This window comes from Sus scrofa, chromosome 1 (assembly GCF_054392235.1).
Source record: "Sus scrofa isolate SSC_HxYL_T2T_F1_AM1 chromosome 1, Sscrofa_HxYL_maternal_Yorkshire_Landrace_v2.0, whole genome shotgun sequence".
Classification (NCBI taxonomy): Eukaryota; Metazoa; Chordata; class Mammalia; order Artiodactyla; family Suidae; genus Sus; species Sus scrofa.
Window position 1 is genome coordinate 158,454,870 of NC_139383.1, and position 22,353 is coordinate 158,477,222.

The following is a 22,353-nucleotide window of genomic DNA, read 5'->3' on the forward strand; positions in this document are numbered from 1 at the left end:
ACTAACTGTGTCAAATTATCTCTCTGATAAAAATTCAAATTGTTACAGTGAGATTTAAGATCAGGTTTTTAACTTTGCAGAACTCTGTAATACACATCCATACATGTGTGTGTGCATTTATTTTCATGATATTGAAATGTTGACTTTCTACATACGATCATTTCCTTGTGAAATTATCAGTTTAATTGATGTTCATGCAATAAACACAAAAGTGGATTATTACAAGCACCCATTGTGATTCGGTTAGAAATTTTACAAATCAGTCTTTTAACATATCTACCTCCACTGCATGAGTAAATAAGGAATATTTTTCATTTCTTCAGTCAGAAACCTTATAAAGTGGAAATGGTGTCTGATTATATGATCATGATAAATTGTCCCAAAACAATCTCTGAAATAGAAAATAAACCGAAAAACCATTAAAATATTAGCATGCCCTTTACTAAAACAATATATATCTTGGAACAGTAAAAGCAGCAGATAGAATTTACCTGACACCATTTTTATAACTGATATCTTGGAATGTTTCCTGTATTGCCATCTATCTAATTGTTATGTTGCCTTTTCTTAATCTGAAAAAAGTCATGTTTTATGGCCCGAGGGTTTTTTAAGTATTTCACTGAATATTTCTTCACTTGCAGAGACGTCAAGTTATTTTTATCCTTAAAAAAGAGCAGTGGCTAACACTGGCTGGTACGGGACTGGCACTGTGTGGGCACTTTCTCAGTGCTGGGAGGCTGCTTGTGTGAAAAGCAGACATTGTGTGAAGAGTCCTGTCCTGCCGCTAGACATTTGACACCATTGTTCCTGCGGCTTCCAGGGACAGAAAGTGCTGCGGGACAGATCTATCTGCCACTGTGCCCAAGAAAGGTCTAAAAATAACACCCTCGTTTAGGAAAATGCCCCACAGCAAACGGATCGATCATTTGTTACCTTGTGAGCTATGGACTATGCGGGTCCCACAAAAAGAGTCAATATCAAAGGTGACTGTTGTAAGTTTTCCCAGGTAAATGGTGAAAGCGTTCTCATTCTCTGAATACTCATAAAATGGTGTAAATGTTTTTAGCAGTGTGTGGGTTAAACATGGGGTTCTCTCTCAGCTTAGAGGAGAGACGCCAGTCAAAGCTGGGTGGTCGTGGATCCTTTTCATTAATGACAGCAAATACCCAAGCAAAGCAACCTATGTCAAATGTCAGAACTTCTCCAAGGACTGAGGTTTCTAGAACATGTGCCTTTGGCTGAAAGAATAAGAAAACACATCACTTTCTGCACATGTACCTCTCTTCCTCTCTTTAATTCCTGACAATTGCAGGTAAATATTGGCTATTCATATTCAAAAGAAATTCCAGAAATGTCACAGAAAATGACAATCCTGTCTGTTTGATTGTGAACTCGCAGCATTTTTGTGTCTTTGCATCTGCAGGCTGACTTGGTTGTTGTAGTGCCATGGTTAGTAGAAATTTCGCATTATTTACTGATTACAAATAGATAACCAGTAAATAATGTGGGATCTGTTGCACTAATGTTCGGCTTTCTGCAAGTCTTTCATTGGTCATTCTTCCAAAAGAAACAATCTTAGATCATCTGATTATTTAGCAAGCAAACCTCAGAATTGAAAGAGAAGAAGAAAGAAAGATAATCTGAGAAAATTCTAAAGTTTAATCCCGAATAATGTTCAGGACAATTGTGAAGGGTGGGATAGATGTATATCCATATAGGCAACTGGTTTTATCCTTTATAAGTAATTTTGCATAAACAAATAAACTCCTCAGTGATCAGCGCTCTTCCCTGTTCTAAGAGTGAAAGTCAAGTGCAAGAGCAGTTTGTACACGTGCAGACAAAAGATTGTGAGTGACAGGTGTTCTCAGACATCAGAAGTTCTGGGTATGGAAGTGTCATGTGAGGCCTTTATTTGGTGGCTATGAAGGTGCTGCCAGTTCACCTGCAAGTTTCCTTCTGGCCTTTTTTTGGCTCTGGCTCCTTAATGATGAAGAATAGCTCTTCCCATTACATGTTCATGCTCCTGCCTGCTTTGAGAGTTTCTTTGTCTAAGAAACAGCTCTCATCTCCCACCCGGTCCATTCAGATTACACCAAGCTCTTCGCTCTATTCACAGTTACCTTCTGAGTTGGGGTTCTTGCTTCTTAGCCCCTGGGTCCTTGCAGAGGTTCTTGAATGACCTGGGGTGTCAACTAAGTGTAAATTATCCCAGAGGGCTGCCTCCCTTTAGGCCAGCAGATAGACCCATCTTCTCATTTGAAAACAATTCTCATTAATCTCATTCATGAAATGAAAACTAAATGTGTTTTTGAAAACTACCTTACATGTCAAGCCACAGAGCTTTAAAGCCACAAAGCACTGTAGGTACAAAAATGAGTTATGTAATCCCTGTCAGCCCTCAAAACTCTGCTTCTCCTGCAGTTGTGTTGCACTGACCATCAGGTCTGCATCCTGTTAAGCCTGCACTGACTAGTTACTCTTGTTCTTGGAGCTTAAACCTGCTTCATAGCTCACAGAGGTCAACACACGTTTCTTGTAAAGGAGCAAATGGTTAATGTTTCAAGTCTTGCAGGCCCTATAGTCTCTGTCAGGCTTACTCAGCTCTGCCTTTGGAGCCCTAAAGGAGCCCAGGAGCACCCAGGATGGGGCTCGGGACAGCAAAGGGCACCCACAGGTGCTGCTTCCTCCTCGCTGCCCACTGTCTCTGGGCGTGATTGTCTTTCCTGAAATCTTCCAGTGAGGAAACTCCAGGCTGATCAGGGGCCCCTTCTCCAAGGCTCCCTCCACACGCTCACTGCCGCTCTCTCTCCTGTTGACTATGGCCCTGGGCTTCTGTCCCACCCCCAGCCTGCCCCAAATTTCCGAGCAGTTGATCTGGGGGGTGGAGGCTGTGAAAGTACCCCAATTATTAATGTGCAGCCAAGACGGGGGGCCACTGTCCCAGCCCTCATGGGCTCCCTTTACCCAGCAGACATTTCTGGGCACCTGTCACGTGCTGGTGCAGCTTCTAGAACTCGAGGTGCCCTGTGACCCAAGTTCCCAAGACAGCTGTTAACACACCGGCCGCTGCCTGGCCGCGAGGTCCCTGTCAGTGGGTCTGACACACAGGCCACTGTCCAGCCCCCAGGGGATGTGCACTTCTGGCAGGTTCCCAGGTGATGCTGCTGCTGTTCTTCAAAGCCTCACGGGACCTCCAGCCCTGTCACGCTGACCCCAGCCCAAGCCTTTCTGCTGGCACCCCTTCTTCTCAGCAGAACTTTCTGTAAATGTAAATTGGAGTATTCTGCTTCTGGATTTAAAAAGCCCCTCTGTGGCATCTCGTGCTTTTAGGATAAAGTATGCGAAGGGCCACTCATTTGGAGGCCTATCCAAATGGTGGGTGGAGACTCACTCTTGTCCCCCAGCCCTGCCTACCCAGACCCTCACATTCCCTTTCACTATGTGGTGCTGCTGGACCCCATGGAGCTCAATAAAAGCAAATGCACACTTCACATGACCTTCAGCCCCCAGTGAGCCCGCACCCACCCTGCTCGCACCAGCATCCAGCCCTGGATCGGCTCTCTCCCTGGAGCCCCAGCCCCTCCCAGTGGGCAAACCCCTTCCCGCCCCAGGGACGGGAAGCTTCCCAGCTGAGGCCCCTAGGGACATCCTTCCTTCCTGCAGAACTACATGTGAGGATTGTGGGCTCTTCTTTTCATTTCCATCCTCCTGTCTGCAGGCCAGGGGTGGCGGGGGGCGGGGGGGAGGCGGATGCGGCAGGACTGTGTCTGTGTGTCCACCATCTACCCCACGTCCTCCCCAGACACACAGTGGGTATGTGCTCACTTCCGTGACTGTGGAACCAATTACCACACATTTAGCAGCTTGAAACCAAGCCTACCCACGAGCCCTAGTCAGTGGTAAGAAGTCTGGGCAGGCCTCCCAGTTTTCTGCACCCACATCAAGGTGTCAGCCAGGCCGGGCCCTTACCTGGAGGCTCCAGGAAGATCCACCTCTAGGCTCACACAGGTTGTTGGCAGAATTCAATTCTGAGCCATTCTGGGGCTCAGCCAGGGTCACCTCAGGTCCTAGAGATGACCCTCCAGGCCCTGCATGGAGTCCTGTTTTTGAAACAACGGTGCCCTCATCCTTCCCCCGCATGGATGACAGTCTCCCTGACCTTGGCTTCTGCTGCCAGTTGGAGAAAACTCTGCCTTCTAGAGGCCCCTGTGGTTGGTTAAACCTCCCCAGTTGACTTCCCTTTTGCCATGAGACAGAACATAACTACCAATGATACCTCATCATATTCACAGGTTCCTCACACTCAGAGAGGTGGGCATTGTACAGGGCTGAGTTCTGGGGGCCCATTCTTAGAATTCTTCCCACGTAGGTATGAAGTGAGTGTCGGCCGGGTAAATGGATAGAGGTATGGATGGGTGGGCTGATGTGTTGGTGGGTAGGTGGATGGGTGGGTGGATGGATAGATGGATGGGTGGCTAGGTGGATGGGTGGGCAAAAGGATGAATGGGTGAGTGGATGGCTGGGTGGATAGATGAATGGGTGGGTAGGTGGGTAGATGGGTGAATGAGTGGGTAGATGAACTTATGGGTGGATAGGTGGGTTGATGGGTGGATGGGAAATGTGTGGGATCTTACGCAAGGTATTCCCAGACTAGTTTTATAAACGTCAGAATAACAGCAACCATAGCAAAAGCCCGCACTTAGCATTCACTGTGTGCCCCACTTAAGAGCGTCTTATTACATGCACCTCCAGTGCTCAGCAGAACAATGACATAAAGGAACTCCTCAAATTTGCTCAGTCTTGCAGATGAGGCACCCAAGGCATTAAGAGATTGAATCACATGTTCAAGGGCACATGGTTGGCGTAGAACCAAGAACCGAAGTCTGTGGGTTCTGACTCACAGGCTCTGGTCCTGCAGCCCAAATTCAGCTTTCCTCCTCCAGCGTGTTGAGCACCACTGTGTAAAACTGGCTTAGAGGTAGGCGCACATTTTTCAGCCTATTTACTCCCCACTGAAAAGCAATTTGCAGTGGCACCTGAGATGTAGTACCTGGGATGTGGTACCTGAGATGTGGTACCTGGGATGCCACTTTTTCTGGGAGCCCTGTGGCCTCTCTGGGTCTGCAGCAAGTTTCTCTGAGAATCAGAGGCTGCAGGAGCAGCAAAGCCATGAGAATGTCGGGCTGGCTTTGGAATCTCACTATCCTGACACCAATGTGTAGGGGAGGCCAGGCGTGTGGCCTGTCACCACGGTGGTGCCGGGGAGAAATGCAGCCCCGCGAGGCAGATGCACAGCCTGTCCTGCACCTGCTCTGGCTCTGCACAGGGCTGCCTTGCCCAGGACCCCATCCCACTGTGGGAGGGTTTGAGGGGTGAGTTATTTAGAGCAAATACAAACTCTATGTTCTGGGGACACAAAGGAGGCATTCGTGTGTGATGGGCGGGTGGGTAGGACCTATTTGTGGAGAGGTTTTAAAGAAAGCTCTGCGCAGAGCCTGCGGGCGGCCGCATGCTTCTCATAGATGCTGAATTTCTGCCCCAGCAAACCCGCAGGCCACAACCATGGGCCTTTTTGTTTCTTTGCCCTCCATGGTGACCCCAGGCCAGCGTGCCAGGGGTAGAAGCATTCCACTGACAAGGAGGGGGCTCTTAGCACAGGCCCACACTGGCAAATTCCAGGCTCCCCGGGTCAGTTCCTCTGCAGAGAGCAGCCAGGACACAGCAGAGACTTTCAGGTGCCACCCTGCTCAGGGGGGTGGCCCAGGGAGCCATGTGCTCATAAGAAGCGCTTCCTTTTGCCCTTCACCCCCCTGCACCACATGCCTGTCCCCGTCATTTTAACTTGAGGTTCTGTCCAAGGCCCCAGGCTCGCATCCTGGTTGAAGGCAGCCCCTTGAGGACAGGAGCTGAGCACTTGGGCACAAGCCCTGGTCCCCAGCCCGACTGTGAATAGACAGAGCCCGCAGGCCACTCTCTGCAGCCAACTCCTGGCTTCCTCCGAAGGCCATTTCAGGGAGAAAGGATGCCAGACTGGGGTTTAATCCCAGCCCAGCAGACCACATGCCTGGCAGCCAGTGGGGTGCCTTGGAAGGAGCTGACAGTCCACAGTCAAGCAGGTGCCTCCTTGTGTCACATGAGAGGGGACAAGACCTTCTTTTGTGGGATAACATAGCAGCATGCCCAGCATTAAGAACCTCACTTCGAGGAAAGTAACCTGGAAATGTGACCCTTTTCATACCATCAACCCAAAATGAGAATCTGGCCAGGACTCAGGTCTATCAGAAGAAACAACATCTGCCTTCTTTTTCCATGGCTTCCCTGGAATCCGCAGAAGGAGGCTGAGGTCCTGGGTAGTCACTGATGGGTTGGGAGGGGACAAGCGGATGGGCAGGCGAGGGTGGACAGGAGGCTATGCGCAGTTACCGCTGGTCTGCAAAGCCACCTCTGGTGAAAATCCTGCGACAGCGGGTCCAAAGCATCTTCCCACCAGCAGAAGCCAGTGGAGAATCTATTCTCTTCAGTGTTGTCTATTTCAGTTTCGAGATCTGAACTTCTGCCTGTTTTTTTCCAGGCTTTAGGAAACCGAATCACCTTCTCTTGTTTTTTTGGTGTTTTTTGTTGTTTGTCTTGGAAATGGGATCTCTTCTACAGTGGGCTGGAGCTTTGGACAAGTTTTCTGCAGTTCTTCCAAGCATCTCTGTATATCCGTTAAGGTGCCCTTGACCCTAAAGAACAGCATGTGACTTCAGATTTCTTCTCTCCTTCTCACCTGCCCCAAAGGACTTGACCTTGTCCCATCCACTTGTCTCAGTGAGAGAGGGCCTGAAACGGCATCAGTTGTGTGAATCTACATTGTACCATGGCTTTGATGGTCTCAATAATCTGTAAGATAGTATTTGATGGAGAAAATATGGAAGTATGAAAGAAAGCATTAGTCGAAAAACAGCAAATTGAAGATCAAATAACTAACAATTTGCTCTGTTTTGCAGATTCCACAGTGATAGTTCCTTTCCTCTATTCCATGCAGCTGCTTTAAGTCAGAAATGAAGGCTTCATCCAAACGGTTGTGAAAGCAGTGCATTTTGGTGCCTTTGGGTCTATGAGTATATTTTTGGATGATACATCCTAAAGGGACAGTAGGCTGGGAAACCAGATTGCAAATCACTTTAGGCGAAAATCGTCAACGGGCCTGACCATAGAGCTCTCAGCTGCTCTGAACTCTGCCTTTTCTGTGTTCAGACCAAAGTACGCAAGGTCCCCAGAGCCTGGCTCTGGACGGCGACCGCCCCAGGCAGAGCCCTTCCTGCAGGGTCACTGTGGGCTCTATCTCTGGGTGACTGCTGCCTTGGGCACCACAGGACTTTACAACAGGGAACGTGGAAGATAAAGGCTGAGACAGCGGGTCCCCATGACCTTGGTGGGGCTCCTGACCATGGCCTGAGCTTCTAGGAGTCCTGGTGCCAGCAGCTTGGACGTTGACTGTATGACCCCAACACTTCTTGGACAATCGTCTACACTGTAAAGGAGAACCAGGGGAAGATTCGGGGCTCCCACAGGGTGTCACAGGAGATTGCGTCCGGGTGCACTGTGTGTGTCAGACCCACCAGGAGGAGGGGGTGGGGACAGTAACGTGGCAATCCGTGACTTTGAGCCAGGAGAAAATCCGTGATGGGGGCAGACATCGCACATCAGCTCAATTGTGACTTTGGTTTGGGGGTGGCTTTTTTTTTTTTTTTCTGTAATTTCATGGGAACTTAAAACACTCAACTGAAATTGTAGTCTGGTCTGTAGACTGAATTAGATATGCCACCAAAAACAGCTATTTTTAACACCCAGGTTAAAATGTAGGTAAAAACAATGAGTCTGATCCCATAAAATGAGTAAACATGTTATTTTCTATCAAAATACCTGATGGATGTCATGTGAGGGGGAAAAGCATGTATATTATAAATACTAAAGCCCTTCAGTGGGAGATTTTTAGAAGTCACTGGCAACATGAGAGCTGTGGGTTCAGAGTCTAGGCAGCATCGTGTTCAGGGTTTGGGACCTCGGCACAGGGCGGGAGAGTCTGTTGGAACCATGGGGCTTCCTCCTGTGTGACAGCCCTGCCCTCCCCAGGAGGCCACTGGCGGGGAACCCAGAGCCTCCAGCAGGTGGGCCTGGAAGGCTGTGGATAGAGGTGGCCTCTTGGCAGGAGGGTCTAAAGTGACCTGAGTGCTCTCTACAGCCCTTCATTCTGGGACGGTGCCCCTGTTCTCTGGGCAAAAGTCCCCCTGCCCTCAGTGGAACATGGGCTGATACACAATCATTCCTTGTCCCCCCTTAGTGTCTCAGCAGCCCAAACAAAAGCTTCCAGAGATGCCTAGATAAATGAAATCCCACCCCTCATTTTTGCTCCCTTTCTGGTCCCAAGTCTGGGAATGATGTGTATAAATAAAATAAACCGACCGAGGTGATTGGTGGTGAGCTGAGCCACCACTGCACATTTTTAAAGTTTAATTCTTGGCAAACCCTCTAATTAGCTGAGTGATGAACATTTTTATGGTTTCCAGTCTCCTTAAAGATCTGATCGGCCATGAATATGAAATTTGATTAAACTTCCCTGATGAAATTACACTTGGGTGATCCCTCAGGTCTTATGTTTCAGGTTCTCCTCATAGGAAAAAACATTAAGTGAATTGTGGTGAAAAGAAGCCACTATGGCTTCCATGGTGCTCATGGAAGGTTTTCATTTTGTATTTAAATGTAATTAATAGAGTGACTCGCGCTCACAGGGGTGATTTCTGTATTATGTGTTATCCGGTTTGAGGGCTGCTCTGAGGAACCGCATAAATACTTTCTATTCGCGTTGACCTGAGATCCTGTGGCCATTGGATTAAGGTACCAACTCAGAGGATGAAGCCCATGCCCTCACTGACTGCTGACCGCCCCACTGGACCCAGGATGTCATGAGCCCGGCTCACCACGTGGTGGGAACAGAGCCACCCACCCAGGTCAGCCCAAGGCTGGGAATGGCCCTGGGCTCAAGCTAGACAAGCACTGTCCCAGGAGAGGAGACCAGTGCCACCTCGGACAAGAGCTGGGGCTCCAGTAACACCGAGGGTGGGAAACGCCCGAGCACCACAGGGTCAAGGCCTTCGGCACCTTTGAGGCTGAGCTTCCCTCGTAGTTACTGCGCACTTGAGCTTGGCCAGGAGTGTCACGGAGCATGTACCCTGCTGTGTTAAAGGGCAGACCTAGTCATTTGGAGAATGAATAACTCGCTGCCCACTCCACCCTGCCTGTTTTTTTGTTTTTGTTTTGTTTTGTTTTTTTAAGCAGAATCGGGGGCCATCCTATGCATTCTAACTTTTTGGTTCCGGGCTGTGCCTGGGCATGTGTATTTTTTCTCATGAGTGTGCGCGTGCATGCACACATACACACACGTGGTTTTGATGAAAATTAGGGATGGAAGATGATTTCCATGGAGGTGACAGAAAAGAGCATATGATATACGATCTAGGTAAAAATGTCATATTTCAGTAGAGAACAGCATTCAATTTGTCATCATCATTTATCCTAGATGATCTTGTATGAATGTGTGTCATTTTCTGGTTTTAGCACAATGCTAGGTACGTGGCAGTTTTCTCTACAAGCATGAAGTCACTGTACTCAGAGCTTTTACATCATTACATAAAAGGTTGACATTATGGTTGATTCTTTGTCGGAATTTCAAAGGCTTTTCAGGATTCCTGGCTCAGCCTTTTGGGGTGTTTAACAGTCATTAACACATTCTGCCAAGGACAGCGGATGTAGTGAATTGGGACGAGCTAGTTCTGTGGGCAGGAGGTACGGGGGCCGGGGTGGTGGTGGTGGTGGTGGGGTCGCGGTGGGGGCAAGGTAGCCCCTCCCACCCTTCGGCGTGAGGGTGCAGCCAGGGCTCTGCTGCAGGTGGGGGACTGGCTTTCCAGAAAGTCGCTCCATCTCCCCTGTTCAGTCCCTGTCTGTTAAACCGAAGTGTTTCAGCCATCAATTATCTGCAGTTACATGTGACCACGAGAGGCAAAACCTAGTGAGAGTCAAAGCCAGGTGGGGCTGGCGCAGGCCCACGTGAGGCGCCCGGAGCTGAGGATGACCTGAGGGTTGCAGAAGGTTGGACCAGCAGCTTGGGACCTGGAATGAACATCGCTTCCTCCACTCTTGTATCACTTTTCTATGTCTGAGTTTCCTCAGAGTAAAAGGACGCATGAAATCACCAGCTTCGTGAGGTTGCTGGTAATGCACACAGAACATGCAGTCAGCACTCAGCAGGGGCTCTTCCCTCCTGGACTGTCCCCGAAAGCTGCCTTTATGGGAGGGGTGGCCCCCGGGGAGATACCTGGCATGCCAGGTCCCAGCATGTGCTGCGGAAGGGACCCCAAGGTACCGAGGACAAGCGTGTGACTGCACCCTCCCACTCATAACCACAGACACCACGGGCAGCTGGGCCGTGGGCCAGGGCAGTGGCGGGTGGAGGTCAAGGTCAGCCTCCAGGGCCCTGCTAGGTGATGCCCTACCGGCCACTGGCCCTTGCGAGCCTGGACCCTGGGCACGTTGCAACCACAGTACTTTCTCTGCCATCCTCCTGGTCTGATTTACTCCAAGCACCAAGAGAGCTCAGGTGGACCTAACAGCCTGTGAAGTCAGCCTCGCTCAACGGCTGTGTGCAGCGTGAGCCCGTTGCCCCAGTATCTAGTGTCCGAGCTCGGTTTTGGACTTGGTGAAAGGCAGGGCAGGAATGATGAGTTCTTTAATCTGGAACCTCAGAGCCATGCTGACTGGTTACATTTAGAATATTACTGAACCTCTGCATTGCTGGAAAGAATTCCATTATGCAAACAAACCTGTTTCTGAGCCGGGGCTCTTTAGACACTGGGTCCAGAGCCTTTCAGGATTGAAGGGGACTCTCTCTTAAGGATGAGAACATGACAAACAGCAGCTACACTGCCAGCAGTAAGTTCCAGCAGAGATGAGTGTGGGATTCGGTTTCTGCTGTTTCCTCATTGAGTCAACAGTCCAGGAAACATCAGTGCATCTGGAGTGAAACTGAGCTCCCAGTGTTGGCCAGCGCCCTGGGGAAGGCAGGGGACAAATCCGTCACGGTCCCTGCCTTTGGGAACAACATGCCAGCTAGGGAGAGAAATTTAGGGAGACCTGAGGTGGTCACTCAGGTTCCCTAGAAGCAGCTGACCACACAGAAGCTACATCCAGAGAATCATGGTCCAGGCGCCCCAGTGCATATCCCACCTAAGTTCTCTGGGATCATCTCTCCATCACTGGATGGAGGTGGGGATTTTTAAAGAAGGTTTCTTGCAATTTCCTGAAGGATGGGAACAATCATAGAGTATTGCAAGTGCTTCAACTGGTGGAACCAGCTCAAGGCCTCTCAAACTGTGTACTAATTGCCCTGCTCCAGAATTAGAGTCTAAATAAAAACTGCACTGGGCTTTAATTTGAGTAAAGCTGGTATTAATTGACACATTAAAACTGCACTTGTCCTTACCCCAAATGCTGCAGAGCCACAGATTTTCCCTTCTCCCTCGGCTCCTTGTGTCTTGGGAGAAGCTACTTTCAAGACACAAACGGCCTTCTCTGTGCATCACAAATAACCATATTCAGGGACACAAAGGCCAACTGTTGTAAAAATATTAGTATTCAGATGCGCCTGCATTTCGTTAATGCATTTAATCATGTACAATACAGCGATTGTTTCCCCTTCATATTTGCATGAATTCATACTAGCCACAGCATCTAAGGCACAGCTAGAAAATCAGACTCTTTCTGCTGCAACCTGTAAATTAACGTTACATCCCTGCAAACATCTACAGCTCTGCACCGGTCGCAGCATTGCCCATGCTGCTTCTGCACCTTGCCACGATGCACTGAGAGATCTGACATGTGATAAATATTGGAGTTCTCATGTGGTTGACTTGATCAGTGGTCGTCAAATTGTGCTGGACTCTAAAGGCCTGTGGCGTGGCTGGTGTTAGGTACCCCCACTTAGGAGCAGGATTGAGACCCCAGGATCCCAGGGTCTGGCTCTTTGCCTGGTGCTTGGTCTCCAGCAAACATTTATGCTAGCCACTGGGAGTAAGTTATTCTTCTATGGAAACATAGGCCAGTGTATTGACTGCATGATGCGTGTCATTCCTGGACAGTCTCTGGACTCCTGCGATTTTGCTGAAAGAGTGAAAAACCATTTGGCTTTTGTTATCTATGTATTTGTGAAAGTAGGTGCACTATGAAAACGTCCACAGAGACATACAAACAAGGAAACAAAGCTCCTTGCAGTCATCCCCCATGCTGGCTGTCCCTTCCTGCCACCTCAGGACGGGACCTTGGCTCTGCACCCTCTCTCTCCTTTGGACCACAGCCCCTCCCATCAAGGTTCTCCTGCACCTGTGCCCATCTGCAAGCTGAGCCTTATTCTAACTCTAGTCCCACCCACACCTCCTTCCTTGGCTGGCTGAGGCCACTTTCTGAAAAAAGGCCATCTCTCCCCCTGGAAGCTCTTGCAGTCTGGCTGGCCTGTCTCTTTTACCATCCCCCCCACGCACCCTTCCCCATCACCCCCTCCCTTCCCCCATCACTCCCCTCACCTCTACCCCAACCTACCCCCTCACCCTTACCCCCTCCTCCCCATCTGCTCCCCTCCCCCATCATCCCCACCCCTACTTCCCATCATTCTTCCTCCCCCTGCCCCATCCCCTCCTCCCTGCCGTCCATTGCTCCTGCCCCTCACCATCCCCCACTAGCCATCTCCCTCTCACCCTAGGCCTTGCACCAGCTCCCTCAGGCTCCAGGCCTTTCTGCCTCTCCCTGGGGAACCAGCCAGGGTTCTTCGGGAGGATCCTTGTCCTGGGTGTCCCACTCCTCAGAGCACGCCCACCACCCCTCCCCAGTCCACACATGGCCCACACTCTCCTGTCACCCAGATGTCCCCTCAAAGGACTTTCCTGATGCCCCTCATTCTGCTTTCCTTTCTTAACATTACCTGACATGAAATTACACATTGTGTCTATTTCCTATGGCTGCCACAATGAATGACCACAAACTGGGGGACTTAAAACAACAAGATATCTTTTCTCACAGTTCTAGGGGCCAGAGTCCACACTCAGGAGTGGGCAGGGCCGTGTCCTTCCCAAAGGCTCTGGGGCAGGGTCTGCCCAGGTCTCCCCACCCCTGCCTCGAGGTCCCAGCAACCCCTGTCTTGTAGACACATCAGGCCACCGTTAGCTTCCATCAACACATGGCCTTTTTTCTGTGTGTCTCTGTCTGCGTCCAGAACCCCTCTTCTTACAAGGACACTGGTCATTGGGTTAGGGACCACCCTACCAGTGTGACCCCTTCTTAACTTGATTACATCTGCAAAAGACCTAATCTCCAAATAAGTCCACATTCATAGGGACTGGGGCTTAGGATGTGGACACATCATTTGGGGGGACACTATTCATAAGTGAATATTCATTATGACCCATAATGTTTGTTTTTACCTGTGTTCATGCGACAAAGACTACATCTTATTCACCCAGCACAGCACATTACACTTGCTAGGTGTTCGGTAAGGATGCGTGGCTGGAGGGCAGGGGTGGATGGATGGGTGGGTAGATAAGTGGCTGGAGGAGTGGATGGATGGATGGATGGATAAGTGGATGGATAAGTGGATGGCTGGGAGGATGGATGGATGGATGGATGGATGGATGGATGGATGTTGGTAAATGTCAGTGAACAGACTGTTGGGTGGTTAGATGGATGGATGATATTATAGGACAGTGTGAGGAAACCCACATTTTCCATAGACAGGTAATAAACTTTGGAGAGGAAACTATGACATTCATTTATACCTACCTTGTAACTGAGAGCAAGATGGATGCATTGCCATTCTTGAGAGCAATGCTGCATATTGTTGTAAAAAGCTAAGGGATGGAGGTATGTAACATGAAATACCCCATTCCCACTTAAACTTTCTGATTGCCGCTGCTTACAGAGGAGAGGCCAAATCAAAATGTCCTGAATAAGCAGTTCTTTCATGCAAGAGGCCTCTTGTGAAATCTGGAAACCAAAGAATTCGAAACGCCCCACTTCTTTAAGGCATGAATTGCAAAAGTCGTGGGAAGTCGCATTTTTACCAAGAATGCTAAAAATACCTGTTGTCAAATAAATGCTCCCAACACACTTAGCTTTTGCACCATTAGCCATTTAGATGATAAATGTCCCACAAAGGTGCCTGAGAGGCTCCCAGGGCAGCAAAGGGAGATTGTGTGCACAGCTGTGCTGGCTCAGGAAGGCTTGGTGCCAAATCTGAGCACCTGAGGCAATTCCCAGGGCCTCTGAGAGCAGAGCCGCCCCCAGGATGCTCAGGCCAGGGTGGGGTCCACCCAAGGCAGTGGGGAGCTGCATGGAGCACCATGGCGCCTGCTCATTCTGTGGATTTTGTAGGAGACGGCCGGTCCACCGGCCTGGGAAGAAAGCGGCATTGTCCGCGCCCCGCTTTGCACAGCCGTATTCATATCTCACTGTTGTTTGCAGGAGAGGCAGATGTGGAGCAGAACAATGGGACCCCCTTGCAGGACACAGCGGTGACAGACTCCAAGTGCACAGCGAACCCAAAGAATGCCTGGCCGGACGCCAACCCAGCTGACCCCGGGGGCCGCCCCCACTTGATCCGCCTCTTTTCCCGAGATGCCCCGGGGAGGGAGGACAACACCTTCAAAGACAGGCCCTCAGAGTCAGACGAGCTGCAGACCATCCAAGAAGACAGTGCAGCTGCTCCCGAGGGCCTGGATGTGATGGCGTCACAGAAGAGACCCTCCCAGAGGCACGGATCAAAGTACCTGGCCTCCGCGAGCACCATGGACCACGCCAGGCACGGCTTCCTTCCCAGGCACAGAGACACTGGCATCCTCGACTCCCTCGGCCGCTTCTTTGGCGCTGACAGGGGTGCGCCCAAGCGGGGCTCGGGCAAGGTGAGCTCTGAGGAATAGAGAGCGTACAGGTGGTGCGTCCCCTGCGGTGTAAATGGAAAATGAAGGGAGTCCGCAGGTGAACCAGCCATTACAGGAGGTGCTGGCGCAGCATCTCTGCTGTCTGGGGAAATGTGCTGTCCTTACTGGGGATGCTTATGGCCTCTGGGAGGGGCCCAGGGCTCTGCCTGTGATGCTTCCACGTAGCTCACCCCCTTTCCCCTGCTTGCAAGGGAGGTGGTTGGAATGTGTCTCGGGAAGTGATGTGGGCGCTGCAGAAAGAGCACCGTGGGCTGGGGTCTTCTGTGTCTTCTGCTTGGGGGCTCTATGGCTGATTTTGCTTCTTTGGGGTTCAGTGTTGGGATATGCCCATTTTCTCTTGGACCCAGTGCTGCTGGCTTCATGTTCCATTACAACAATAATGTGATTGAGGACTTTGGAACAAACCCGAAATTTTAATGCGCCTGAAGCAGGCGTTCTCTTGTCTGAGTTGTTTAGGGGAAGCGGATGGGGGGATGAATGGGTGTGTCTATGAATCAAAACTGTATTATTTTGTTCTGTCATTAATTTGAATATAGAATTTGTGAAGTCCCATTATTTAAATGTTCTGTAGATAAAAACATACTGGTAGAGAAAAATGCTCCTATTGTGGTCCGGTTTGCAGCAGTGGCTTCTGGACTTGACTGTGAATAGACCATCTGTGGCTGATGTTTCACTGGAAGGCTAATCCCCAAGTGGCTATCCCGTAGCAAGTACATAGTATGCATGGCATCTGCTTTGTCGTGCATTGGATAGCTGGGTAATCTGGGAAGGGCTGAGGTTTTTCCAAAAAGCCCCTGGCTTTTTGTGTGTGCTTACAAAAGCCCTGAGATGAAGCTTTGCTTCTGGCTGCCCCAGTGCTTCTTCTGAAGAGGCTTCGGAACAAAAAAGCCTTTTGAGTGAAGGATGGGGCAGAGCACGTTGTGGTGGGAGTTGGGGAGTTTCTGGAATTTGCTTTGGTCTCTAACTACTATTCCTGAAATGATTGATGATCCTGAAGTTGTTGAAGATAAACCAAGACTTAAGCTCCACCTTTGGGACCGTGTTAAGGCGAGTTGAGGTTTTGGCAGGGCAAGTCGCTGATACCTGCTGGGGTCACATGATGCTTGGAGGCCTTCTTGGGAATAACACTCAGTGTTCCTTCTATGCTTATACAACCCATGTTCCGACTGGTTCCTTTGGCATCCTGTACTTTGGAGCAGTCTTGCCTCACCTTGAAATGTGGATCATCTGACCTGCTTCTAATGCTACTTTCAATCCCAGATGCTTTTTAAAGCACAGCTATCAAAGCACATGATATTCTGGCTGCTGAATCACGTCTTGCCATGATGCAAAGCACCCCGTGTGCATGCACTGTTGCTAGTTTTGAAACCTGAAACTATTCTGCATATCTCAAAGAGCAGGAAAATATATATTTAAACTCTACAGGAGAGACTAAATAGCTGGATAGCACATGTTATAAAACAGGGTTCATTTCAGTGGTAATGGTGTAAGTTCAAATAAAATTGTGAAAGCATTTATGTCAGTCATTGTGAACTTATCTCAGGATGAATATATATTCTACCTACATGTTTTTCTTCCTTTAGGTGAAATTACAGCCTTTATTGCATTAAGTCTTATGTTTTTCAACATTTTCAAGGAAAAGAGTCCAGCCTCAGAGATAGGCATCCACTTTGTGAAAATGTTGCTAGATAATTAAGGATCCAGGGAAATCAAAATACTGTCACGGGATTTTAAAAAATAAAAACCAGGTTTAAATAATTGTTTTAGGGCTTTCAAAGGATCAGTTCTGTTCAGTACTGATTGCTGAATAAAGACGACTTAATAATGAACAGCCTTGCCCTTTGATGCCGAAGAAATTCATTGGTGTTTGAATGTAAAATCATAGGCAGAGCTGCTTATTGCAAACACAGAGGACGGATACATTTCTGTGGAAATTCTTTGCTGGAAATATACAGTGCAGACTTCTGGCAACATTTGTTCAGCTCATCTGTATTTCACTGTGGACTCTTTGCTTTCAAACACTGGAGGTGTGAGAGTAATACACTCTACACCCAGTGATACACCCACATGGCCTAGAAGTCTGGGGTATCTGTTGGTATGGGTTTGTTTTTCGGTTTCGATTTTATCTTCGCTTTGCTCTGTTTATAAAGGAGGAGAGCCCTCGGTTTATTAGATGCTAGGAAGATCCTTTGCATATAAGCTGGAGAAAATAAGTGAACTGAAAGGCCTGCTTATTGTCCAGAAAAGCTCATTTCCAGGTTTTCCACTTCTACGATTATTTCTAAGATGCCCAGGATGCTAAAGGCCACCCAAGGCCTGAGTGGTGGCCCCCTCAGGCCAGCTGGCCTGTGTTCTGGGGCAGCAGTTACTCTGCTCAGCTGTCCAGACAAGGTTTCTCAGGGTCTAATCATGTGAGAACGAACGAAGCCCTTGTCTCCTGGAAAGGGGGCTGTTTGTAGCCTGTTCCTCCCACCCCCACCACAGGGCCTATGGGCCCAGCCCAGGGCTCAGCAGCGCCCCCACCCCACCCCACTCCACTCCGCCCTCTGAATGTACCACCACTCCTACCCTTGGTGTGGCCAAGCATTGACATTCAAGGAAAGCACATATAAATTCCTTGAGGAGGCATATTCTTTCGAGAGCCATGAATGAAAAGTGCATTCACAGAGACCACGCGCCTTTGTTGCCAGAGGAAAGAAAGACAGTGTTGTTGCCTTTAAGGAACAGGTTTCTAAGCCCTTGGACAGTGCAGCCCTGTGAGGGCTAAGACCCCGCTGCCCTGGTCAGTGGTAAAAGGGGGGAGGTGTCTTCAGCTCCCCTCCTCCTCCTCCCACCGTCAGACCTGCCCTGCCAGCTGCCTTCCTGGGCAACTGTATCCTCAGGCTTGACCCCAAACCATGACAGATTAGCTTGGAAAACAACTCCAGTGGACTCAGGGGCATGACCAACACCCAGATAGAGCCCAGGTAGGGATGTGAGGAGAAGGGCCTGCATCACCTTCCTCCACATCAGCCCCCTTTTCTAGAGGTGTTTTAAAGCAAGTTCCTGTACTGATGATTATGCCTGTTTTTCTCTATTGACTTCACAGTCAAAGCCGCATTTATAACCTGCTCGTCTCGGCACCCGCCGTCAGCATTCAGTATTGCTTCTGTGTCTCTAATTTTGATTGTGTGGGATAAGAACCATTTATGTTATTTAGTGCTATGGGGTAGAAGCCGTCTTGGAAATTAATCACAAGGTTCTGTGTCCTGACGTTTTTCCATTGCGTTTTAATTTCGCGTAACACATTTCAGTTCTACAGTAACTTAACTCATTGTTAACGTGATAGCCTAATTTTACAGATATATTCTGTAAGCCCCTGGGGAGGGTGACATTTGGAGGTGACAAGGAGGACACAGTAGGAATCGTCTAAGTGGGGCGCCCCGCTCCGCATGAGTCTATCCTCGAAGTCGGGGGACTGCAGAGCCACACTCGCTTGTTTCAGCTAAGAGTGTACCCGCTCGCAACAGTGCAGCGATGCACACAGAACCAAGGTGGATCTACGAAGCAATGGCCCCGCCACTCGGTACATCACTTTGCCTGGAGAAAATCCCAGTGTGCTGGGCATGTTTGCTTCTGCACCCAAACAAACATTCATTGAAATTTCCTCCAGGAATTCCTTCTGAAGTATCATTACCGTGATCAGTTATTGATCAGTGATCCCCCTGGCTCAGCTCCCGGCGCTTGGCTGTGTCCTCCTGTGGTCTCCACGCCCTCAGTGTCCGCTGTTTTCAAGTCAGGCAGGATTCAATGAGAACGTTATGCCCTGTGCTGGTGGCGATTTTGCTGCGCCCTCTGTATAAGTGAAACATTTGTAAATTATGTCGATGTATTTAATGGTGTTTGCCTTCTGGTGATTGTATTCCAATTTGATTTTGTGATGAACTTTTGCTTTTTATATATTTCTTCCTTTGGATTACTTTATTAAACATTTTAACAGACTGAGGGTGGCGTACTAATTGCACGTGAGTTTTGTAAGTTGTCTTCTTTGGTGTCCCTCCCTTACTAAGCACAGTGTGTAATGGGTATTTTCGTGGCCTCCCGAAAGAGCAATCAACAGGTGAGTCTGTGGGCCAGAGCGCCCCACTTCTGCACAGCTTCTCATGCACCCGCCTTTATCCACAGACATTTTAGTCTTTTCTCTCCACTGGCTGTTGGGGATCCTGGTCTTTCTGTTGGGACTGTTCTCGTTCTGCCTGATGTTTTTAGTGTTTCTCACAAAGTACTGTCCTGCACCTGTTGGTGGAAATAATGCTGTTCTCCTCTGTGTCTGGGACACAGGACTCCCAGGAGCATTTATTGAGTGACTGAGCACAGAAAAGATGCCCCCCCCCCCAGGGATCCCTGGGATGGTAGATACCGGGGGGTCATAGAAACACTGGAGAATATGAAAGTAGAGGCAGATTAGACTGGCTCTCCTAAGGGTGACAGTGAGTATGTAAGGTTGAGGGTAAGCTCGGGGTCCTTGGAAACTAGAAATTAGTGCAAAGACATGGAATGAGTTTTGAGTTGTCTTCCATTCGTCTGCCACCAGGCCCTGGTCCTAACTCATCACCTTTCAACCTCACTTCCATTTTATGATGTTTCTTTCCTTCATCATTGATTTTCCTTTTGGTAAAAGGAATAAGCAATGCTTACTGGTAGATGGAGCTCAGCTTGTCAGCCAAGGGGCTATCACATCATCAGGGGAAAAGCACTGGCTAGATCTCTGGTGGAACCACTAAGGCATGGATTTAGCATTCCAGAACTGGAGACTTTCTTCTTGCACTCTGGTTTAACACAGTATCTTAGGGCTTTTCCATTACATGCACCACCACACTCTTAATGCTCGAAAGTCATCCTACTTCATTAGAGATAGTGAAAGGCGGGAGGAGGGGGACATGATTTCCACAAGAGGCCTTCCTGCCTTTTCTCCTCCAGCTGTGCTGATGCTCCCCTTTCTTCTCCTGGAGCAGGTCTCCTACCTGAACAGAGTGGAGAACCTCCCTCTGCTCGCACACAGTCAGAGAGAGCTGTCCTCCCTCCTCCTGGCCCCGGGGGAGGGGCCGGCTGCCAGGCAGGTGTCTGGTAAGCCAGTCACGGCCCAGGGGGCTCCCCATCCCCGTGCAAGCTGCGTGGCCAGCACCCAGAAAGCTGGTGTGGGGGTAAAGGGAGCTTGATGCCAGCCCCCAGAGCTGCCTGAACATATTGCAAAGAGATGACCTCTTCATTAAGAAGGGATGCTGGCTTAAGTAGGGGGCAAATAACTAGAAAAGTCTTCTTGGCCTTTTGACCAAGTGTACGTGTGGACTTGCCCACTCGCCACTTTTGAGGGGATTCCCCCTCCACAGGGTCAGCAGGGTTCAGGCAGAGAATCCACAGGCTTATCTACTGAGACACACTTCTGAGTAAATACCCGGGTGTCTTACTGATTTAAGGGCCCAGTATCATGTGTCAAAGTCACCAGTTCTCCTTGCTAGTGTAAGTACCGAGGCACACGGTCACCACAGATTTGCCTCTGGAAACCCTAGTGTGTTCCCTTTACAGTATTTTTAGAATCATTACTGTTTTCTATATCACAACTCCTACTTATTCCCATGCCTAACTGGCTGTTAACCTGTTTTTTCAAAATCCATTTCCTTTGTAGCCAATGTAAGACATCTCTTAAAACCTATTAAAACCTATTACACTGATTTCATCTCTTGACTACAATGAAGGGCTCTCTCTCTCTCTCTTTTTCTCCCTCTCATTTTGCTGTGGACAGTCAGAAGAAGGGGACTCCCTGCAGGCCCATTACCTTGGGCCTATAATAATATTCCCTCCAGCACATTACTCAAATTTGGTTGATTCGGCAGGTACTGTCTCAGAGCTAACAGCATAGCAAACACACTCAATTAGGAGCAAATACTAGAATGTTAAGCTCCTAAATGTCACCAAAAGCAAACAGGAGTGTCCATGAGAAATTGTAACTCCATACAACTATAAATGTAATAAATTCATTGAGTAATAAAAATAAATAAATAGGGAGTTCCCGTCGTGGCTCAGTGGTTAACGAATCCGACTAGGAACCATGAGGTTGTGGGTTCGGTCCCTGCCCTTGCTCAGTGGGTTAAGGATCCGGCGTTGCTGTGTGAGCTGTGGTGTAGGTCACAGAAGCAGCTCGGATCCTGCATTGCTGTGGCTGTGGCGTAGGCCAGCGGCTGCAGCTCCAATTAGACCCCTAGCCTGGGAACCTCCATATGCCACAGGTGTGGCCCTAAAAAGCAAAAAAATAAATAAATAAAAATAAATAAATAAAATGTTCAGCGCTAACAGCAAAAAAAAAAAAAAAGAAAGAAAGAAAGAAATTGTAACTCCAAGTGGCTGGCTGGCGTGACTTTGAACACTGTTGCTCTCAAATGATGCCTTTTACTCTGGAGCAAACCACGGGGGCCCAGCCGTGACCACGCAGTCAGCCCCTCAGAGCAGGAATGGTTTCTACTTGGAAACCCAGTGCAGATGCCAACACACTTGCTCTACAAGAAAAAAGCAAAATAAAAATCCACAGATAAAACATTTTCTGCTGTGGACTTGAGACTTCTGTCCTTTTCCGTGGGCTAGGAAGATGCTGTTTTTCCCTGCTGTCTTGGGAATCCTACATTTTTAAGAAAATTCGGTTACATCATTAGCCACATTTCCCCAGAATAGACCCTAAAGGGAAGCCATGTTCTCTAGACTTTTCTTCTTGTTCCTTCATCCTGACATCCTTCCTTTCATCCTCAGGGTTGTCCTTGGGGGGCCATCCCTGCTGTCTTCTCTCTCCTTGCTCTCTCTCTCTCTCTCTCTCTCCCTCTCTCTCTCAACCCCACGGCCTCTGGCTGGTCCACCTCCCTGGGAGGCACTGCCCTCATCCTCTAATCTTCATCCCTGCTCACCCTCCTCACTGCCCAGCCTGGCTGGAGGACGTGGGGGTCCTGCCCACACTGCCCGCATGGACTCATGGCCACTCTGTCCCTCTGGCAGGTCCCGTGGCTCAAGCAGAGCAGGAGCCCTCTGCCCCCTCATGCCCGCAGCCGGCCAGGGCTGTGCAACATGTATCAGGTAAGACCAGCACCGGCCCTGCCCAGCTCCTCCTCAAGGCCCCGGCTACAGCTCAGCCCACCTGCCACCCCGGTCAGTGCAGGTGCCACCAGGGTCTTCACTCTCAAGCCAGGAGGCTTTAAAAGTCATGTTTGTCAAACAGCCAGGGCAGCTCCTGAGCAGAAGCAAGAAAAGGAACCATGCAAAGATAGAGAGCAGGATCCTCACCAGGGATGAGGGGGCCTCAATTCTC

At 49.2% G+C, this 22,353-nt stretch overlaps 1 protein-coding gene across 13 annotated transcripts in view; it reads left to right on the forward strand.

Moving 5' to 3' along the window:
* The window catches only part of MBP (myelin basic protein), a 117,064-nt gene that overhangs the window by 66,488 nt on the left and 28,223 nt on the right, over nucleotides 1–22,353 (forward strand). For 7 of the 13 annotated variants that reach the window (XR_014836955.1, XR_014836956.1, XR_014836957.1 and 4 more), the window contains exons 4-5: nucleotides 14,548–14,984; nucleotides 22,044–22,121. Coding sequence is in view for 10 of the 13 variants with exons in the window: in XM_085011083.1 (XP_084867209.1) it covers nucleotides 14,548–14,984; nucleotides 22,044–22,121 (515 nt within the window). In the remaining 3 variants the exon portion in view is untranslated. 13 annotated transcript variants of the gene reach the window in all.